This window comes from Bubalus bubalis, chromosome 15 (assembly GCF_019923935.1).
Source record: "Bubalus bubalis isolate 160015118507 breed Murrah chromosome 15, NDDB_SH_1, whole genome shotgun sequence".
In the NCBI taxonomy this organism is placed as follows: Eukaryota; Metazoa; Chordata; class Mammalia; order Artiodactyla; family Bovidae; genus Bubalus; species Bubalus bubalis.
The window spans coordinates 79,501,105-79,521,970 of NC_059171.1; the positions used below are offsets into that span (position 1 = coordinate 79,501,105).

The following is a 20,866-nucleotide window of genomic DNA, read 5'->3' on the forward strand; positions in this document are numbered from 1 at the left end:
CGTCAGCTGCACCAGCCACTTTTTTTTTTTTTTTTTTTTTTAACTTTGGCTGTACTTGCTTGGCTTGCGGGATCTTAGTTCCCTGACCAGGGACTGAGCCTGGGGCCCAGCAGAGAAAGCACTGTGCTCTAACCTCTGGACCTCCAGGGCACTCCCTGCAGTGCTACATTTCAGGAGCTCAGTCATCACACAGGGACAGTGGCCACCTGTATAGTGCAGATACAGACACGTCATCGTTCTAGAAAGTTTCCCACAGGGACAGCTCTGACTCTGAGCAACTGGTAACCAAAGGAAGACGGAATGCTGGTGGTGGAGTTATACTTGGGAAGGCCGACGGAACACTAACGCTTGCGAAGATGCTCAGGTGATAAAATGTTCCTGGGCGTGTCAGGGTATTTGTTGAGATGTCTGAAAGTCTGTTAGGATGTTGGCATGTACATTAGATATAAAAATATATGAATGTTAGAATATTTATTATTAACAGAATCTTACTGTTCTAAAATTTTGGTAGTGTTTGTGAGAATGTTAGTTTACCAGTTATTGATTAGGAGGTGAGGATCATTTTAATGGCATATGTGTTCAGTTCAGTTCAGACTCTCAGTCATGTCTGACTCTTTGTGACCCCATGGACTGCAGCACGCTAGGCTTCCCTGTCCATCACCAGCTCCCAGAGCTTGCTCAAATTCATGTCCATCAAGTCGGTGATGCCATCCAACCATCTCATCCTCTGTTGTCCCCTTCTCCTCCTGCCCTCCATCTTTCCCAGCATCAGGGTCTTTTCTAGTGAGTCAGTTCTTTGCATCACGTGGCCGAAGTCTTGGAGCTTCAACATCAGTCCTTCCAATGAATATTCAGGACTGATTTCCTTTAGGATTGATTGGTTTGATCTTCCTGTTCAAGGGACTCTCAAAGTCTTCTCCAACACCACAGTTCAAAACCATTAATTGTTCAGCCCTCAGCTTTCTTTAGGGACTTCCCTGGTGGCTCAGACGGTAAAGTGTCTGCCTACAATGCAGGAGACCCAGGTTCGATCCCTGGGTCAGGAAGATCCTCTGGAGAAGGAAATGGCAACCCACTCCAGTACTCCTGCCTGGAAAATCCCGTGGACGGAGGAGCGTGGTAGGCTACAGGGGTGCCGAAGACTTGGACACAACTGAGCGACTTCACTTTCACTTTCAGCTGTCTTTATGGTCCAACTCTCACATGCATACATGACTACTGGAAAAGCCGTAGCTTTGACTAGACGGACCTTTGTCGGTAAAGTAATGTCTCTGCTTTTCAATATGCTGTCTAGGTTTGTCATAGCTTTTCTTCCAAGGAGCAAGCATCTTTTAATTTCATGGCTGCAGTCCAAGAAAATGAAGTCTGTCACTATTTCCATTGTTTCCCCATCTATTTGACACGAAGTGATGGGACTGGATGCCATGATCTTAGTTTTCTGAATGTTGAGCTTTAAGCCAGCTTTTTCACTGTCCTGTTTCACTTTCATCAAGAGACACTTTAGTTCCTCTTCACTTTCTGCCATAAAGGAGGTGTCATCTGCATATCATTATTGATATTTATCCCTGCAATCTTGATTCCAGCTTATGCTTCACCCAGTCCGGCATTTCACATGATGTACTCTGCATATAAGTTAAATAAGAGAAGTGACAATATACAACCTTGACGTACTCCTTTCCCAATTTGGAACCAGTCTGTCGTTCCATGTCCGGTTCTAACTGTTGCTCCTTGACCTGCATACAGGCATACTTGTAGCTAAAAGTAACTTTTTGTGTTAGAATATTATACTACTATATAAATCTGGTTAGATCATTTGTTTTAAGATTGCATTTAAAATTGTTCGCTAAAATGGTAAATTTTGGTTAAAGTTCTAGTATTAGAATGTTTTTGAAGAAATTCAATCTGGAATGATGGTTAGACTCTCAGAATCCCAGAATACTACAATCTCAGGTTTGCTAAGTACTTGTGAATATCTTATTTTAGCCCAGGGCATGAAAAAATGTGAGCTGGAGGTGGCAGTGATGGTGGTTCTCTGGTTATGGTGGTGGTGGTAGTCATGGCGGCGGCGGCGGCGGCGGCGGCGGTGGTGCTGTTGGTGGGGATGGTGGTGGTGGTGATGATGGCGGTGGTGGTGCTGTTAGTGATGGTGGTGGTGGTGGTGATGGTGGTGGTGGTGATGGTGGTGGTGGTGGTGATGGTGCTGTTAGTGATGGTGGTGGTGGTGGTGATGATGGTGATGATGGTGGTGTTGGTGCTGTTAGTGATGATGGTGGTGGTGGTGATAATGGTGGTGGTGGTGGTGGTGATGGTGATGGTGGTGGTGGTGGTGATGGTGATGATGGTGGTGTTGGTGCTGTTAGTGATGATGGTGGTGGTGGTGATGATGGTGGTGGTGGTGGTGGTGATGGTGATGGTGGCGGTGGTAGTGCTGTTGGTGGGGATGGTGATGATGGTGATGGTGGCGGTGGTGGTGCTGTTAGTGATGGTGGTGGTGGTGATGGTGATGGTGACAGGAATGCTGTTGGAGGTGGTGGTGAAGGTGGAGATGGCTCATGGTAGCGATGAAGTTATAGGGTTTACAAGACCACATGGGGAATGCAGGACAGACTTGGGACAAGCACCCAGGTCTGTTCTCCAGCCCAAACCTTCTCAGAACCATCATCCCTTGATCAGCAGACCCTCCCATCCCCTCCCCTTTCTGTGCTCTATCCATCACTGCTTCCTGTTCAGAAGCTGAGCTGAGTGCCCCGTCCCTGTGTGCTGGGGACCATGCAGAGTGGGGCAGACTGCTCTTCCCAGGTCCTGGACCCTATGCTCCTAGTCACTCTGTCCACCTGAGAACCCCAGTGCTCCAGGACCCCTTGACTCCTGGGCACCTCTGCGCTGGCCCTTGGGACCCTCCCTCCAGCCCTGTCTCTTCCCCTAGTCCAGGTCCCCAGGTGTAAAGAGAAGCCCTGCCTGGCTTCCCCATCTGGCCCTGGACAACTGATGCGCCGGCTCCGGGGCTTCAGGCTTCCCTGCCAAACGTTTCCGGATTGGCCTCAGTGGGCCGACAGCCACTGCAGCTGCAGAGAGCACGGTTCTGGACTCAGACAGGCCTGGATTCAAAACCCACTGGGCACCTCCTAGCCAGGTACTGCCCCTTCATCATTCGGTTCCACCTGCCTCCACTGAATGGGTGTTTACCGAAGCCTGGTTCTACCGCCAGAGCCCGTGCTGGGCCCAGGTGGGACTCCACTTCTGGCCTGGAGGTCTAATGGGGAGACTGACAGACACACCCCATACAGGGGTCTTCATTAGTCATGGGTTCCACAGCAAGAGGGGCCACCATAGGGGAGACATCATGAACTGATCACTCCAAACATGAGGCTCTAGGAAACTCGGCCAGTCCAGCCAATGCCAGCGTCCAGCCCACACCCGGGGTCCCAGCCTCGCTCATCTTCAGAAAAGGCACAGTTCACACAGATATGGATGGTCCCAGAGACTTGGGATCTCACTGAGATGACAAAAGGGAGCCAGGGAGCTGCCGGACACCCCAAGCCACTGACTAAGGAGGCCCTGGCTGCAGGAGGTCAGATGACAGCCGAAGAGGGGAGACATGCTATGCCTTCAAAGGAAGAGGTTTGGCTCTCAGAGGGTGGGGAGAAACCTCGGGAAAGTGAGGAAGTCAAGGCTGTATCTGCAGAGCGTCACCGATAAGGACACCGTTTCGTGCCTCAGAGGATGCCCACCTCGGGAACTAGCCAGCCAGCGCTATCTATTAGGAATTCCTGGCAGCTGGAACTTCGTTGGCATCACTCTGCCCATTTCACGAGGAAGACTGAGGCTCAGACAGAAGGAGCTTGTTCAAGATTGCACAGCCGTGAGAGAGAGAGCTGGGACTCAAGCCTGCGCTGCTGACTCCAGCCTGCGCTGCTGACTCCAGCCTGCGCTGCTGACTCCAGCGTCTATCTCCAGCCCCTCCTCCCCCAACTCCTCCTTCCCAGGAGACACGGTCCTCCAAAGCTCTAGTTAATCACCAGAGATGCAGGCGAGATCCTGGCCTCGGTTTTAATACTCACACCCTGGCCCCAGGGGGAGCCCCGGGAGAGGGGTAGTGGTAGGGGTCGGAGCAGAGCATGGCCACATCCCCCCACCCAGATCTGCCCAGGATTCTAAAGGCTTCGACCTTGATGACTTGGGAGCTGCTGGGCTGCAAGACGTGGTCCTTCAAGAGTGCCACCTCCCGGGGGCTGGGGGGAGCAGCCTCCTGGTCCCCGCTGCTCCAGAGCAGGGCTCCTTCCTTGCTGGCCTGGGGAGGCTCCTGGGGGGCTGGTGCTTGCTCCTGTGAAGCTTCTCCTCCTGGTCAGGGATGGGATGGGGCAGGGGTGAGGGTGGGCAAAGGCAGGCTTGTGGTCTAGGGCGGGACCTGCAGTGGGTGCAGGGTCATCTGAAGTCAGGGTCATGCCTGGGTCCAAGTTTAGGGTGGGGAGTCAGTGGGCCTGCAGGTCGGGACAAAGCCATGACTGTGCTGACGGCTGAGGTTAGAGGCTGGGTCTGGGGGAGGTCTGGGGGGCGTTGGGTTCAGGAGTGCTGGCATGGGTCGGGCTGAGGCTGTGGCTGTGGTGGGAGCAGGTCCTCCGTGGGGACCCTCAGAGGCTCACCTCTCTGGTGCAAGAGGAGCTTGTAGAGATGGCCCAGCCCTTCCAGGCTGGAGCACTGGGTAGTCTTGTCTGGGTCCTGGCACAGAATCCCCAGCATGCCCACCAGCTGCCCAATCCGTTTGAAGTCCTCTTTGGGCTGTAGTGGGAGTGCAGAGAACCACTTATGCAGATCCTAGCAGCCACGCACTCACCCCAGCACGGCTGGAGTCGGAAAGGATCCCTTCAAACTCTATGCAGGACCGGGATTCAGGTCTGGACAAAATGTTTCTGTTTAGTTGCTCAGTTGTGTCCTACTCTTTTGCAACCCCATGGACTGGAGCCCGCCAGGCTCTTCTGTCCCTGGGATTTCCCAGGCAAGAATACAGAAGTGAGTTGCCATTTCCTTCTCCAGGGGGTCTTCCTGACCCAGGGATCGAACCTGTGTCTCCTGCACTGGCAGGCAGATTCTTTTACCACTGAGCCACTGGGGAAGCTCTCCAGCCAAAATGTTAGGGGATGCCAAAAAAGCTCAGGACACAAGAGAAAACTATCTTAATGCAATATTTATCAAAATCAAAATGAATGCTAAAAAATCTGTCATGAAAAAGTTTCAAAATTTTAAATAAAGACAGGATCTGAGCTTGCACATCCATGACCTTGCCTCACTCACCTCACCCTAATCCCAGCCCTGGTTCTAATAAAGCTTTATTCACAACAGGTGGCCAGCCCAAGGGCCAACGTTTGCTGATTTGTTTAAAACATCCCATTAAAATATTTATCTCGCTTGCAGAGTGTTTTGGCGCCTCCACAAGTGTGCCCTAGGCAAGTGCCTGACTTGCCTCTCCCAGACCAGTCTTACGTTGCAGAAATTGATTTTGAGTAAATGGAAGACCCTTTGAACCCCTGCAGAGGGGTCCTCCTCACCAAAGGAGTGCTGGAGGGGTCTGAACACTGGAAGCTTGCCTTTGGCAGAATGTGGCCGTTTCCCAGCCACCCGCCTGCCTGTCCTCCTTCATTAGAAAGGCACGCCCGTCAGGCACCAGGCCGAGGAAGTAATTTCATCTCCCTGTGAGTCTCCCTGAGGAATCGATGCTGATTTTGGCTGATAAATGCAGAACCACTCACTCCCTGAATGCGTGCTGATGTTCACTCAACCCAAGGGCGTTAGTGACAGATGGCGGTTAAGCTGTGATCCGTGAAACGATGGGGGTGGTGATGGACGAGGGCAGAGGGACAGTGGCTACTCCGCACAGAGCTGCCTGCCCTAGTCTGGGGCAGGGCGGCACTCTCACAGTCTTCCATCTGACGCCCACTGTGTCCCTCCGAGGCGGACTCCTTTCCTCCCATTGCCCTGAGAGACAGGCTCAGGGTGGATAGCCTGCCTGAGGCTTCAAGCTGCATTGGCAAAAGCCCAGTGTCCTGGGTCAGGCGTCAGGGAGCCTGGGTTCAGCCTTCAGCTGGGGCCCCCCAACCCCCAACTCCGGCTGTTTCCTTGTGTGTGAGGAGGAGGAGTGCCTGGCCAGGCCACAGGGGACTCGGGGATCCTGCCTGTCCTGGGGGCAGGGACCCCATGCGCCTTGGCAGCTTGGGGAGAAGGGCGGCTTGGCGGGTGTGGGCCTCGGGCCGGAGAGATGGTACTCACGTCCAGGTAGAAGTTGTGGCTCAGGAATTTGAGGAGGGCCATGCAGCTGTGGACAGCCCGCTGCCGCTCGTGGGCCTTCTCCGACTCCAGCCAGACGTACAGGTGCTGCAGGTGGTGGGGGAAGGGAGGGGTGTGGCCGCTTGGGACCCCAGCTCCCTACAGGCCCCGCCCCCAGCCCAGACCTCACCCTAAGCCACACCCACTCAAGGCCAGACCACACCCTCAGTTCAGGTCCCTCCCAGTCCCAGCCCCAAGCGCGGTCCACCACTCGCCCTATCCAGCCTTCCTCGTCTCTATTCACTGCCTCGGCTAATCCCTCTGCTCCAGGCCAGTGTTGCTACCCAAGTGAAAGTGAAAGTGAAGTCGCTCAGTCGTGCCCGACTCTTTGCGACCCCATGGACAGTAGCCTGCACCAAGCTCCTCCGTCCATGGGATTTTCAAGGCAAGAGTACTGGAGTGGGTTGCCATTTCCTTCTCCAGGGAATCTTCCCAACCCAGGGATCAAACCCAAGTCTCTCGCATTGTAGACAGACAATTTACTGTCTGAACCACCAAGCAAGAGGAGGTGTTAATTCTTTCTCTTGTAGCTGACACGCCCCTCCTGCTGAAAGTCTTTTGAGGCACCAGGTTCTTAACCTGTTTCTCTGCAATGTATATCTTTCCAGAACAATGCTTTTCTGTGCACACCATAAAGGCACAGAGTTACAAAGAAATACAAACGCATACTGAGACAGGTTGAACGCTTCTTAAGCCGCATTTGAGCCTCTTTGTTACGGATTGGATGATCTGACGCTGCGTGAGGATGAAGTGCTGGGAGATTCTGTGACTCAGTTGTGTCCTGTGACAACGTTTTCTCCTGGCCGGGCTCACACACCCCACCCCGACGTCCATCTGTGCACCGCAGGTCAGCAGTCCCTGCTGCAGCGGGTCCCCTAAGCTCCACTGGGCCCCAAGCCTGAGATGGCCTGGCCCCTGCTGACCTAACCTCACTCTGACCCACTGCCCCCACCTCTGCGCCCACCCCAGGCTCCAGCCATGCAGAACCTCCCTCCATTCCAGCCCAGTGTGCTCGCTGGGGTTGTTCAGCTTTGCTCCTGTGTGCCCTCTGCCCCGGGGCCCTCTCTGCCCCTCTGTAGAGGCCTGCTGGCCCTGACCTCCACCCTCCCAGCAGAAGCAGCCTCCCCTGTCTGGGCCTCCCCTGACTCTGTTGGCTTCTCTCCCTCCTATCAGGGAAGGACTCTGGAGGGCAGTGACGGAGTGGGGGTGGTAGGCTTGGGAGACGCCCTCGAAGCAGGGAACCTACTGCAGGGGCAGTTCTCTCAGTGGGAAGGAGGGCAGGTCCCTCCAGGGCAGGGCCACGGCCTCTTCCCTCACCAACTCGCTTTGCTGTGGCCTACCTGGCCCACTTGCCACGAGGCTGTGCTCACTGCACCTGCCCGCCCCACTTGTCCTAAACCGCGGTGATCCCTAGAGATGGACAGCCCTTGTCTAGACCAGTCCCAAGCCCGGCTCAGGCCCTGTGTCCTCTGCCCCCCGTCCCCTCCCCGCACTGCCCTGTGCCCTCACCGACAGCAGGAAGTGCAGCTCCTCGGCTGTGGGGTTCTGCATGACGAAGGTCTGCAGCATCTGCTCCAGTGCCCCTGCGGTCTCCTTGTAGAGGGTCTGTGTGGGGCATGGAGCAGGTCAGGGGGCAGCTGAGCCCCAGGGCCAGAGGGATGGTTGAGGCCTCCTGGGGGGCCTATGTGCATCAGCCTCTCGGGGCCCGCTCCCTGCACGCTCCCCAGGGTGGGCTGCACACCAGCGAGCTCACATCATGCCCAGGAAGGGCCCCCTAGGACCCCCACTGGGCAGCCGTGGAGCATGGGTGGTCTGGGGCCTGCCCCAGGGCACAGGATTCTCAGTGGCCGAGAAGATTCACGAGCGTGTAATCCGCTCAAGACCTGGCCTGGAAGGCTCTCGTGTCTACTTGAATGCTCTGCCATTGCCATCTTGAAATTCTCAAAAAAGGTTTAAACAAAGGCCCCTCATTTTCATTTTGCACTGGTCCTGCAAACACAGGAGACCCTCAATCTTGGCCGCTTGGCGAGTCAGGCTTGCCCAGGGAGGGAAGGGCCACAGGGAGTATCCACTGGAGGAGAGCCCTGTGGCGCTGGCCGTCATCTCTCTGGGGGCCACTTCAGCTCGCTGAGCCTACCTTTGTCACCTGAGAACTGGGCTGGAGCCAGACCCCTGTCAGGGTGGACGTGGACACAGGGTGAGAAGGAACAGGAAGCCCCAGCCCCGCGCCTGGCTCCCGGCTGCACTCACTGAGGGTCCGGCCGTGGGGTCATCACGTGGTAACCCGGGCACCCTGGACTCGCACAGGGCTGGAGTCTAGGCAGACGCCCCCTTCTGGAGAGGGGCCCCTCACTGTCTCCCACACCCAAGCTGCCTGTCTGCCGGCTCCATCCTGGGCTCAGCCTGGGCAGGTGGCCTGAAGAGCCTGGTCCGGGGGCATGGGGCGGAGATCAGCCCTGCCCCTCCCTCCCGACACCTCCACTTCTCTGAGCTGGTTCCCTCCGCTCTCTGGACGGGTCGCTGCTGGGAAGCTGAGCTAACGCAGATGGGGGTGGGCCTGGCGGCCGGCGGGTGTTCAGCACCGGCTGCCTGCCCTTTGCAGTGGGCGGGGCGCCTGGCGGGGGCGCGGCCGCTTGAGGCTGCACGCGCCCCCCGGTGGCGGCTGCCCGCAATGGCCGGCATCTCCCCGCAGTGCGGCTTCCCTTGCACAGAACTTGAGAGGGTGGGCGGCCGGCCAGGGCCGTGGAGCGCACATCAGAGCTCCTCCTTGCAGCCACTAGCGCGGGCAGGACCAGACCAGCTGCAGTAGCTGCGTTGGTGACACTGAGCTGCACGCTCTCAGTGCCGGCAAGAGGCAGGGAGGCCTCCCATTCTATGTACAGAGCGCTGCTTTGCCCCACACGTGGGACACGCAGGGTTTCCTTTCAGCCTCAGTGCTAAGGACCACTAGCTCTTGGATCATCATTCCCTTTTTACAGGTGGGCTCAAAACAGTTAAAAGAAACACCCCCAGCCCTAGCCTATGGTGAGAGGCGGGTGCCTCAGCGGCCCCCTCCCAACCCTAGAGCAGTATGTGGGACTGGACATTCTTCCCCGGGGGCCCCCCTCCGGAAGGGGTGCAGGTGCCAGCCTCGCACCTGTATGTTGGGCGGCTCCAGAAAGAGGCAGGTGTGTTTCTCCAGGACCTCCAGCAGCGGCAGGGACATCACGCTGCGGAGGCTGATGGACAGAAGCCGAGATTTCTTCTCCAGGTCCAGCTGTGGCCTCAGCTTACTGTGGGGGCAAGGCAGGGAGGGCGGGGGCCTCCGTAAGACAGCCAGCCGCCTCCCACGGTGGCCTGTGCTGGCTCAGGTCCCTGGCCCTGCCCAGGAGGGCCTTGAAGCCTGATGTCTCCCACCTCGCTGTCTTGAGGGGCGCCAAGCCTGAGCTGTGAGGCTGATGGTGGATGCTGAGCAAGGCACTGTGTGGGGCCGGGGAGCCTACCAGAGACTGGAGATGATGCGAATGGTCTGCTGGCGAGTCGGGGTGCACAGCGTGTCCTGGGGCTCCTTCTCCATCAGAAGCTGCAAATCCCAGGTGAAGGCTGAGTCTTTCCACATACCTGGGCCTGTCCCCTGCCACCAAGTCTCCTTCCCGCCTAAAGGTCTGGGTGCCCAGCACCCCTCTAACCTGCAGGATTCTGCTTCTGCTCTGGATCTGCACAGGGGGGCCTCTGTGATCTGACCCCCCCACATCCCCCTGCCACCTCAGACAATTAGAACATAGACTTTAGAATTAGATGGATCATAACTGAATCCTAGCTACCCGCACATGACCTCGCATGACCCTGGGCACACCTTCAAACTGCTCTGAGCTTCGTGTATTCACAAGTAACATGATGCCCTTATGTTAGGTGGGAAGCAAGGCATGCAAAGCAGTGTGTCTGGGTCACAGGAGGGGCTCAGAAAATGTGCCTGTTATTTTTGTTATTGCTGCTGCTAAGTCACTTCAGTCGTGTCCAACTCTGTGCGACCCCATAGTCGGCAGCCCACCAGGCTCCCCCGTCCCTGGGATTCTCCAGGCAAGAACACTGGAGTGGGTTGCCATTGCCTTCTCCAATACATGAAAGTGAAAAGTGAAAGTGAAGTCGCTGTTGTGTACGACTCTTCATGACCCCATGGACTGCAGCCTACCAGGCTCCTTCGCCCATGGGATTTTCCAGGCAAGAGTATTGGAGAGCGGTGCCATTGCCTTCTCCTTGCTACTGCATAATTATTTATCACTTGTGAGTTTCCTCCACTATCCCACAGGTTCTGCGAGGCCCAAACCCCTAGTAACTGGTGGTGCAAGCTAGGTCAGTATTGGCAGAATGGATGGATGGTGCTGGCCTTCCCGGGTCTCAGCCACATCAACTGTGCAGTGGATGTCCTTGGCCAGCTCAGGGTCACTCTAGGGAGTGAGTCACTTGAGGGCCGTGGATGTGCTTCCAGGTGTGAAAGCCTACGAAGGGCTTGTCCACGCTCTAGAAGTCCAGCTGGCCCATCTCTTCCACTGGTGCCTCTCGTGAGTGCTGCTGTTTGAGGTGGGTGCCTGGTCCATCCCTGGGGAGCCCTTCCCCTGCCCAAGGACCTTGCACTCACCATCAGACACTCGAGGAGCTCGGACACCTGCGAGAACTCGTAGCTTTGGGCACCCTCGTTGCGGTTGATGGCCCCCACCAGCATGGGTATGGCCGTGAGGAAGCTCTGCTTCAGGGTCTCGTCCTGGGGTCGGACAGTGGAGCAAGGGGGCAGGTCGGGGAGCGGGAGTACCGGAGGGGTGGGAGGGCAGGAGGGCCGCTGTCACAGGTGGCAGCAGGGCCGCTGCTGATGGGGGGACAGCAGAGACCTCTGGCTGGGGCTGCACAGGCCCCGGGATGGGGGCGACCCGTGTGATTTTGTTTAACAATGTGAATAGTTGATGATGCATAAGTACCAGGAGGTGCCTGTAAGAAGCCCAGTGTCCAGCTTCTCATGATATGCAGCTACCCCAGGCCCAAAGGATCAAGTGTGCGGTGGCCTCACTGGGCTGCCTGGCCCCTCACTGTTCCCGGGGTGAGGGTCAGGGGACTGTCATCACGGGGCATCCAGTTCCCCCAAGTGAGAACCCAGGGCTTGCTTTCGGGGGGAGGCAGAGGGCTCGGATCCTCACGAAAACCCATGAAGCATTAGGTGGGAAGGATGAGGAGGAGGCCAGGCCCACATTGGGGTGGGGTGGGGAGGTGGGCTCCAGGGCCCTGGGAGGTCTAATCCTGACCCCACTCTGGTGGGCTCTGGAGTGGGCCGGGGGTCGTACCCAGGAGCTGTAGTGGAAGAAGAAGATCATCCGGGACAGGATGTTGTCCACCCACGGGAGGATCTGGGCCTTGGCCTTGTCCGCCATCTGGCCATAGGCGAGGAGGATGGTGCTGCTCGCCCACTTCCACCGCAGGTCCCCCGAGTTCTGGGCACAGGGGGGTGGGGGCGGGGCAGGTCAGGTGCATGGGGGCCCTGCTGAGCCTTCCCCTGGGGGTGTGGTGATGGGAGGTACCCCAGCCACTAGCGGGGTCCTGGAGGCAGGGTGGACCTCAGTTTATTTCACAAGGAAATAGGGGAGATGGGGCTGTCTCTCTAGGGGCGGTAGGCTGGGTCTCATGGGGTCACTCGAAGGTGTACCCGGGGGTGCTTGTCTCTGCTAGAACGGGCTAAAATCTAAGCCCCTCACCCTTCCAGCCGTGGGGTGGCCCCTCCCCAGGGGCCCAGGACCTGGCCCCCTTCTGTCCCACCTCAGGCTGCAGGGGGCCTGGGAGGGCGTGTCTGGGCCTAGAGAGACGGTGATGGGGCACCCGGTGTGTTGGCTCCAGGTGAGACCCAGAGAGTGGGGGCCCTTGATGCCCCTGAGGACACTATGATCCTGCAGTCTGTCAGTGACTAGACCCTCTCTGGGGGTCTGAGCCTCGGGTCCCAGCTGCTGCTCTACCACCCGCCAGGTGCGGCACTGCGAGGAGGAGGCTGGACCTCGGCCGTGGTCCTGGTTCTCACTCATCCCCCCTCTGTCCTATCCTGGCTCGCCTCCTGGGGCCGCTGCCACTGCTTCCGCCTTGGGAGCTCCCCGGGGCTGGCCTCGGGCCCTTATCTCCTGCTTTGGACGTGGCCCAGGATCAAAGAGCCACTAACTACCACGCAGCAGGCAGGCAGCCACGCGGCAGCTGTCCCGTGTTGGCCTCACAGCTGGGCTCCCTGCAGCCCGGTGGGAAAGAGGGAGCACCATCGAGGAGGGGGAAAGTGCGGCGCAGGAGCCACACCGCTGCTGCAGAGGTGGGCCGGAGGCCGGGGGCCGTGGCCCACAGCCTTTCCCCCTAATCGGCCCCAGGAGCCCCCACCCCACGGAGGCCCAGCATCCCTGTCTGCAGTCCAGGCCTCTGGCCGCCAGAGAGCCAGCACCTTGGGGGAGAAGCTGTTCAGACTCCACCTGATGGGCGTGCTCCGGCCAAACTGCTCCAGGACAGCCCAGACGTGGTCCAGGTGGCGGGCAGCGGCCAACCCCACGGTGAGTGCGATGCCCTGTGGGGGCAGGGGGCGGGGGGCAGGGCTCATTGACGTGGGCTGGTAGGATCCGGCCTACCCCTCACCTGGGTGTGTGGAAACTGAGGCCCAGGAAGGGAGGGAATTTATCAGAGGGCACAGGGCACCTGCCTGCCACCAGGCTGGGAGGACACGCACATTTGAGCCGAGCATTATGGGGCGTCTCTTTATGGGGGCTGGAGGTCAGGGTAGGGTGGGGGGAGAGGTGACTCTGTGGAGCCCTGCTACTGCTGCCTCCCCACCCCCAGGTCTCAAGCCCTGCACCAGAGTGTGGAATGAGGGTCCAGGTGACAAAGAAGAGGACACAGCTGTGATGGACTTGGAGTGGGACCAGGGTCAGGGCTCAGAGTGGGACCGGGGTCAGGGCTCAGAGTGGGACCAGGGTCAGGGCTCAGAGTGTGACCAGGGTCAGGGCTCAGGTCAGGGCTTGGAGTGTGGCCAGGCTCAGGCTAATCCTGTGATCAGGGTCAGGGCTCAAAGTGTGACCAGAGTCAGGGCTCTGAGTGTGACCAGGGTCAGGGCTCAAAGTGTGACCAGGGTCAGGGCTCTGAGTGTGACCAGGGTCAGGGCTCAGAGTGTGACCAGGGTCAGGGCTCTGAGTGTGACCAGGGTCAGGATTCAGCATGTGACCAGGGTCAGGGCTCTCAGAGTGTGACCAGGTCAGGGCTCAGAGTGGGACCAGGGTCAGGGCTCAGGTCACAGCTCAGTGGGACAAGGGTCAGGGCTCAGGTCAGGGCCTAGAGTGTGGCCAGGCTCAGGCTAATCTTGTGGTCAGGGTCAGACACTTGGCACTGAGTGGCCGCCATAGCCTTACCTCTCTCTGCTTGGGCCACTGGTGGGACGTTTCCAGCAGGGTTTTCAGGTGTGTCCTGACGTTGGTGCCGTTCTCTTCGGCTTGAAGCATCAGCCCATAGTAGATGAACAGGAAGGCCTGGGGAAGCGTTCAGCTTCCTGTCTTGAGCCTGAACCCCCTCTCTGCACCCCTGTCCACTGGGCAGGCTGCCACTTCCCCCGTGTAGGCCCCCTCACCCCTCTGCTTTGTGACCAGCAATCCCTGGCCTGGTGGTGAAGCATCAAGGGTGTGGCTGCAAGTCCTACCGCCTGGCCCCCGCCCTCTGTTCCTTTCGGGGGCCTGGGGCTTGCGCTGGGCGTGGGCCCATGGGCAGAGCCCCTGGGCCTGTGCGGTGCGCACCAGGGGTGGGGGTGGCCCACCTTCTCCGGGGGCTGCTCCTGCTGTGTCCGGTTGGGTCTGGTGAGTGCCCCCAGCAACTCCTTGGACCACCCTTCCGTGTTCAGAAACGGCACCGACTTGATGGCCATCTGTGAGCAGACGGGGTGGGTGGGTAGAGGGTCTCTGTCTCCACCCTATGAGTCTCCCCAGCCTGGCCCGCCCGTAACTGCTTGGGGTCCTGACTCCGCGTCCTCCTCCCTGCTTCCCTCTCCTGAGGCTCTAGAGCCTGCTCTCTGACTTGTTTGCTCACTGTTGGGGACAAGAAACTCATTCTTCAAGCTGCCCCTCGCTGGAGATTCTCAAGGAGGGGCTGGAAACCAGGAGCCTGACCATGTCCCCAGGGCTGGGCCGGGGCTCGGCTGTCAGAGAGGCCCAGTGGCGTGTCCCCTCAAGGTGGCTGCACCAGAGTGTGGGTGCCTGGGGGCAAGGTTGGTCTTGTATGCCCATGGATGTCTCCCCAGTACCTAAAACAGTGCTCGACAAGTAGTTGACACTCTTAGTATTTTTGAATGAAGGAATGAATGAACCAATGATCAAATACATGAATGAGAAGTCCCTTCTAAACATAAAGTCCTAAAAGCTCTAACACTGCATCATTTTATGATGATAAATACACAGCCTCTCTATTTTCAGTGTTCCTGGTTTCCACAATACAAGTCGTCTAAGATTTTGATCCTAAGATTTTTTTCTGATGGAGAGACTCCTTCTAATTATGCTCCCAACACAAATACCTTAAAAGAAGAAAGGATTGGTAAATGTGAAGATAAGCATTTCAAGAAGTTTGTTTAGCCAAATCACCATAAATTAAGTTGAAAGACACAGTAGTTTTTTTTTCTTTCTGTGATCTGTTGCCAAGAGTTAATATCATTGATAAAGAGCACTTTTTAAAACCAATAAGAAAAAGATGACAATCCACTTAAAAATGGAGATATATAAACTCAACCTTACTAATATTTAAGAAATGGAAATTAAGATGTTGTATCATTTTGGCCAAGATTGAGAAATAGTAAAAGCACATTTTGGAGGTGATTGGATCACGTTGAAGTGCAGGTTTGGGCAATGGTAACTAAAATTTATAGTTTATATGCATCCATTTCCCCAATTAATTCCGTTTCTGGGGATCTACCCTAAAGGAGCAGTGGCAGGGCCATACTCGGAGACGAGGGCGCCCTCTGCAGGCAGGACTGTCTGCACCCCCTCTGGTGATGCACCCTTGGACCTGGAAGTGGAAACTGCTCTAGCCTAGGGCTTCCCTTTTGGCTCAGATGGTAAAGAATCTGCCTACAATGCAGAAGACCTGAGCTCTATCCCTGGGTTGGGAAGATCCCCTAGAGAAGGGAATGACTACCCACTCCAGTACTCTTGCCTGGAAATTCCTATGGACAGAGGAGCCTGGCGGCTACAGTCCATGGGGTTGCAAAGAGTGGGACGTGACTGAGTGACTAATGCTTTCACTGCACATTGGTCATCTCCACTCCACCAGGGCTTCCCAGGTGGTGCTGGTGGTAGAGAACCAGCCCACCAATGCAGGAAGCATGAGATGCGGGTTTGATCCCTGGGTTGGGAAGATCCCCTGGAGAAGGGCATGGCAACCTACACCTTCTTGCCTGGAGAATCCCATGGACAGAGGATGTTGATGGGCTACAGTCCATAGGGTTGCAGAGAGTCAGATACATGACTGAAGCAATTTAGCATGCATGCACACCAGGGCAGAATCCAGAGGAACCTGTCTGCCTCAGTCGTGCCCCACATCTGGTCCATTTGCTAGGGTGCAGCAAGACCTGGGTGGCTCTCCCATATGCCCACAGGACAGGTGTCTGCTGAATGCCCAGGGAACCCCAGCCTCCCGGAAGCTCCTAATTTCTCCAGAAGCACCAGGGGCTTCTGTCCCCTCCCCCAAACCTTCGGTGTCTCTTTTTTTCATGGCATCATGTACCAGCATTTGGTGGCCAAAGCGGAGCCCAAACTGCTACAACATTATTTATGGGAATTAGTGTGAATTCTGCATGTTTCTGTAGCAGAGATAGTCATCTATCTGATTCTGCATCAGTCCTAGACCCTGCTAAGAATGTTTACAGAATATATAAGGCGGGCCCCATATTTCTTTTTATATTTTGAAATATTTTGAAATTTGAAACACATCTGTTTCCAAAATTTTCTTTAAAGCTTTAAATATTTTAATTGGAGAAGGCAATGGCACCCACTCCAGTACTCTTGCTTGGAAAATATTTTAATATTGAGGTCTATTTAACGTACAGTGAGACACGTGTATCATCAGTGTGTAGTGCAATGAATTTTGACAAACGTACGTATGTCTCAGTTCAGTTCAGTCGCTCAGTTCGGTCCGACTCTTTGTGACCCTGTGGACTGCAGCATGCCAGGGTTCCCTGTCCATCACCAACTCCCGGAGCTTATTCAAAGTCATGTCCATCGAGTCATCGATGGACATGAACTAAATGTCATGCCATCCAACCATCTCATCCTCTGTTGCCCCCTTCTCCTCCTGCCTTCAATCTTGCCCAGCATCAGGGTCTTTTCCAATGAGTCAGTTCTTCGGATCAGGTGGCCAAAGTATTGAAGCTTCAGCTTCAGCATCAGTCCTTCCCATGAATATCCAGGACTGATTTCCTTTAGGATGGACTTGTTGGCTCTCCCTGCAATCCAAGGGACTCTCAGGAGTCTTCTCCAACACCACAGTTCAAAAGATTCAATTCTTCCGCGCTCAGCTTTATGGTCCATCTCTCACATCCATACATGACTACTGGAAAAACCATAGCTTTGACTAGACGGACCTTTGTCGGTCCGTCAATATCTGGACCATTTCTGACTGCCCCAGAAAGCTCTCTCATGCTCACTCCTAGTTAATCTCCATCCCCACAAGGCCGGTTTGATTTAGTTTGCCTGCCATAAGGTTAATTTTGCCTCTTTTAGAATTTCGTACGACTGGAATCACGTGGTGTGTGCTTTTCTGTGTCTGATGTTTCTTAAAGAGACGTGTTGACTCATTTTTTGGCTGTGGTCTTTGCCGCTGCGAGCGGGCTTTCTCTAGCTGAGGGCTCCTCTTAATTGTGGCTCACGGGCTTCTCACTGCAGTGGCTTCTCTGCTTGCAGGGCTTGGGCTCTAGGAGCTTGGGCTTCACTCTATAGCTACGGCTCGCCGGCTCCAGAGAGGAGTCTCAGTAATTGTGGCGCTTGGGATTAGTTGCTCCTGGGCATGTGGAATCTTCCCGGACCAGGGATCAAACCAATGTCCCTTGCATTGCGAGGCCATTCTTAACCACCGGACCCACCGGGGAAGCCCTGTGTCTGGTGTTTTTTCCCTCAGTGTGTGTTTGAGATTCGCCGTGCTGTTGCACGCTTCTTCAAGTTGACGCCTCTATTTCTGCTGCTCAGCTTCAGTGTAACTCGCTCTCCTTCCTCCATTTTCCTCGGTGGGTGAGTAAGTAATTGATTTCAGGTCTTTGGGAGGGGATGAGTCTGCCTAGTACAGGTTGTTCCTGGTCTGAGGCTCTTAGGAATAAGGCTGCTGGGAACATGCTTCTGTGCGTAATTTCGTGTACGAGTGTTTCGTGCCTCTGGGGTTAGTACCTAAAAGTAGAACTCTCGAGTCCTAACTGTATAAGAAAATGCCATTTTTCCAAGCAGGTTTCCCCATCCCACCCGCAGCGGGCACTTCCCCACCAGCATTTGGCTGAGCCTTTCTTTCTCTTATGAGGTCTGTCCGTGGGTGGGTAGAGGCTGCTCCCGGATGTTAACTGACATTTCCCTGAGGATTCAAGATGCTGACCGTTGTGTCTTTGGCTTTTGGTCATTCATCTGCCTTCCTCTGTGACATGCCTACTTAAATCTTCTGTTCACTTTTGCAGTTGGGCTGTTTGTCTTTTCTCCCTGATTTTTGGAAGAGTTCTTCACTTATTCTGGATACAATCTCTTGTCAGAGATATGTCTCGTGAATATTTTCTTTGTGTCTCTGATTTCCCCTTTTTCACTTTCCTCATAGTATTGTGGGATGAGCAGAAGCTTTAATTCAGATGGAATCCAATTCATCCATTTAAAAAATTTTTTATGCTGAGTGATTTCTGGGTTCCAAGAAATATTAACCTGCCCCAAGATAAAGGTAAGATTGTCTCCTGTGTTTTCCTCAAGAAGCTTTTTTGTTTTTTAATATTTAGGCCTTGGGCCCATCTCAAATTAAATTTTGCGAATGGTTCGAGGCAGGCATTAAAGTTCCTTTTTACCCCCCAGATAGGTGATTGTTGCAGAACCATTCGTTCAAAAGACCTTCCCTATTGAATTGCTTTGGTACCATTAAAAAAAAAGTAATCGATCACGTAAGTGTGGTTTTATGTTGGTGTTTCTATCTCTGTCAATTCTCACTATCTTGTTGATTGTAGCTATATAGGAAATCTTGAAGTCAGCTAGTGTAATTCTTGTAATTATGCTCTTTTTTAAGATTGTTCTGGCTATTCTAGGTCTTTTGAAATTTCCATATAAAATTTTAAATTATAGATTTTATTTAATTCTATAATGAAGTTGGTTGGCATCACACTAGCAATACACAAATCAATTTTTAGAATTGACATCTTAACATTATTGACTCTTGTTATCCATGATCATTTATCTGCATTTATTTAGGTTTTATTTAATTTCTTTTTGCAGTGTTTTGTAAAGATCTTGCCCATATTTTGTTAAATTTGTCTGAGTCTTTCATGTTTTAAATGTGACTGCATCATAGTTTTTTAGAAGTTTATTTTCCAATTGTTTATTGTTAGTACACAGAAATGCAGTCGACATTTGCATATTGATTCTATATCCTGAGATCTTGCTAAATTCAATTATTAGTAATTAATAGTTCCAGAATTTAAAAAACTGAGATTTTCTGTGTATGCAATTATGTTGTCTGCAAAGAAAGTTTTTCATTTTCCACTGTAATCTGTACATCTGTTTTCGCCTGTCTCTTAGCTTACTGCCCTGGTTAGGACTTCAGTGCAATGTTGACCAGAAGTGGAGACCGTGGGCCTCTTTGCCTCATTCTGATCTCAGTGGGAAGGTGTCACTCACTCATCATTAGGTGCGTGAGTGGCAGGGCTTCCACAGATGATCATTCCCTCCTACTCCTGCTCTGTGAAGGGCCTTCCTCAATGTGACGCTGGGACTTATGATAAAAATATACACGTGGTCTTCATCTTCTGGCACAGAGCTTATGAAACCCTTTCCTAAGTGATGAGAGCAGTAAAGGTCTTTTGTTGTTCACAAGAAGCCTGGTTCCACTTCTGGAAAGCCCCTGGCTCTCCACCTAGGATGAGGGCGAGTTGCCAGGAGAACCCATCCTGGATCGACGGTTGGAACTCTGACCCACCTCTGCACCTTCAGAGAGGGTGACAGGTGGACTTTCATTATCAACCGTCAGCGGTTTGGTGAATCACACCTATTAACAAGGTCTCTGTAAAAACCCCAAAGGGCTGGGATGCGAGAGATTCCAGGCAGGTGAACAAAAAGGCCGATTTTTCTTGCTAATCTTTTGCTAAATATTTTTGAGTTCATCCTCATAAAAGATATTGGTCTGTAGCTTTCTTGTAATGTTTTCTTCCAGCTTTGGTGTTGGAGTTGTGCCGGCCCCATCAGATGGTTTCAAGAGTGTTCCTTTTTCCTCTATTTTCTGAGAGAATTTGGACAGAGTTGGTATTATTTCTGCATTAAGTTGTGATGGGCTTCCCTGGTGGCTCAGACGGTAGAGAATCTGTCGGCAAAGCAGGAGACCCAGGTTGAATCCCTGGGTTGGGAAGATGCTCTGGAGAAGGGAATGGCAACCGACTTCAGTATTCTTGCCTGGAGAATCCCGTGGACAGAGGAGCCTGGCAGGCTACAGTCCGTGGGGTCCCAAAGAGTCAGACATGACTGAGCAACTGACACTTTAACTTGTGATAGAATTAACCAGCAAAGCCTGTGGGAAGGTTTATAAAATATGATTCCAATTTCTTTTATCCAGGGCTACTCAGATCCTCTGTTTCTTCTCTTGTCAGTTCTGTGGTTTGTGTTTTCTAGGGAATTTGTTTATTCAGTCTAAATTGCCTAATTTATTGGAATCATATTTTATTACCCAAACATTCTCCAGATGTTTAAAGATTGTTCAGTGATATTCCATCTTTACTGATAATGAATATTTTTTATTTTCTTGATCAGCTTATCAAAGAGCTTATCATTTTATTAATATTTTTGAAAAACCCACTTTTGGTTTTATTCACTCTCTATTGTTTGTCCATTTAAAAAAATTTGATTTTTCCTCTACTTTTTATTATTTTCTTTCTTCTACTTTGGGCTTAATTTGCACTTTGGGGAATGGCTCCTTAAAATGGAGTTTAGATAATAGATTTTATCTTTTTTCTTTTCTAATATGGGCATTACAAATATAATTTTCTTCTAAGCATTGTTTTTTGTTGAGTCCCCAAAATTTTCAAATTTTCATATTGTGCTTTCTTTACCATTCATTTCAAAATATTTTCTAATTTTCCTTGTGATTTCTTCTATGGCTTGTGGGTTACTTAAAAGAGTGTTGTCTAATTTCCAAATATTTGGAATTTCTCCAGACATATTTTTGGTATTGATCTCTAATTGACCTTCTGGGCAGAGAATGTGCTCCGTTTGATTTCAGTCCTTTTAAATTTATTGAAATCTGATATATGGCCCAGCAAGCGATCTGTCTTGGTGAATGTTCCATTTACATTTGAAAAGAA

At 53.3% G+C, this 20,866-nt stretch overlaps 1 protein-coding gene and 1 non-coding gene across 2 annotated transcripts in view; one reads left to right on the top strand and one right to left on the bottom strand.

Moving 5' to 3' along the window:
* Positions 1-20,866, bottom strand: part of LOC102392998 (maestro heat-like repeat family member 5) — a 59,183-nt gene that overhangs the window by 25,869 nt on the left and 12,448 nt on the right. Inside the window, exons 7-17 of the mRNA XM_044928906.2 lie at positions 14,114-14,221; positions 13,716-13,832; positions 12,761-12,880; positions 11,634-11,780; positions 10,940-11,062; positions 9,804-9,883; positions 9,458-9,593; positions 7,831-7,926; positions 6,265-6,369; positions 4,644-4,779; positions 4,169-4,341 (exon numbers count right to left, since the gene is read on the bottom strand). Coding sequence (XP_044784841.2) covers positions 4,169-4,341; positions 4,644-4,779; positions 6,265-6,369; positions 7,831-7,926; positions 9,458-9,593; positions 9,804-9,883; positions 10,940-11,062; positions 11,634-11,780; positions 12,761-12,880; positions 13,716-13,832; positions 14,114-14,221 — 1,341 coding nt within the window. The remainder of the gene's footprint in view (positions 1-4,168; positions 4,342-4,643; positions 4,780-6,264; positions 6,370-7,830; positions 7,927-9,457; positions 9,594-9,803; positions 9,884-10,939; positions 11,063-11,633; positions 11,781-12,760; positions 12,881-13,715; positions 13,833-14,113; positions 14,222-20,866) is intronic.
* On the top strand, positions 975-1,047 carry TRNAC-ACA. The gene has a single exon. It is a non-coding gene; the product is annotated as a tRNA-Cys (tRNA).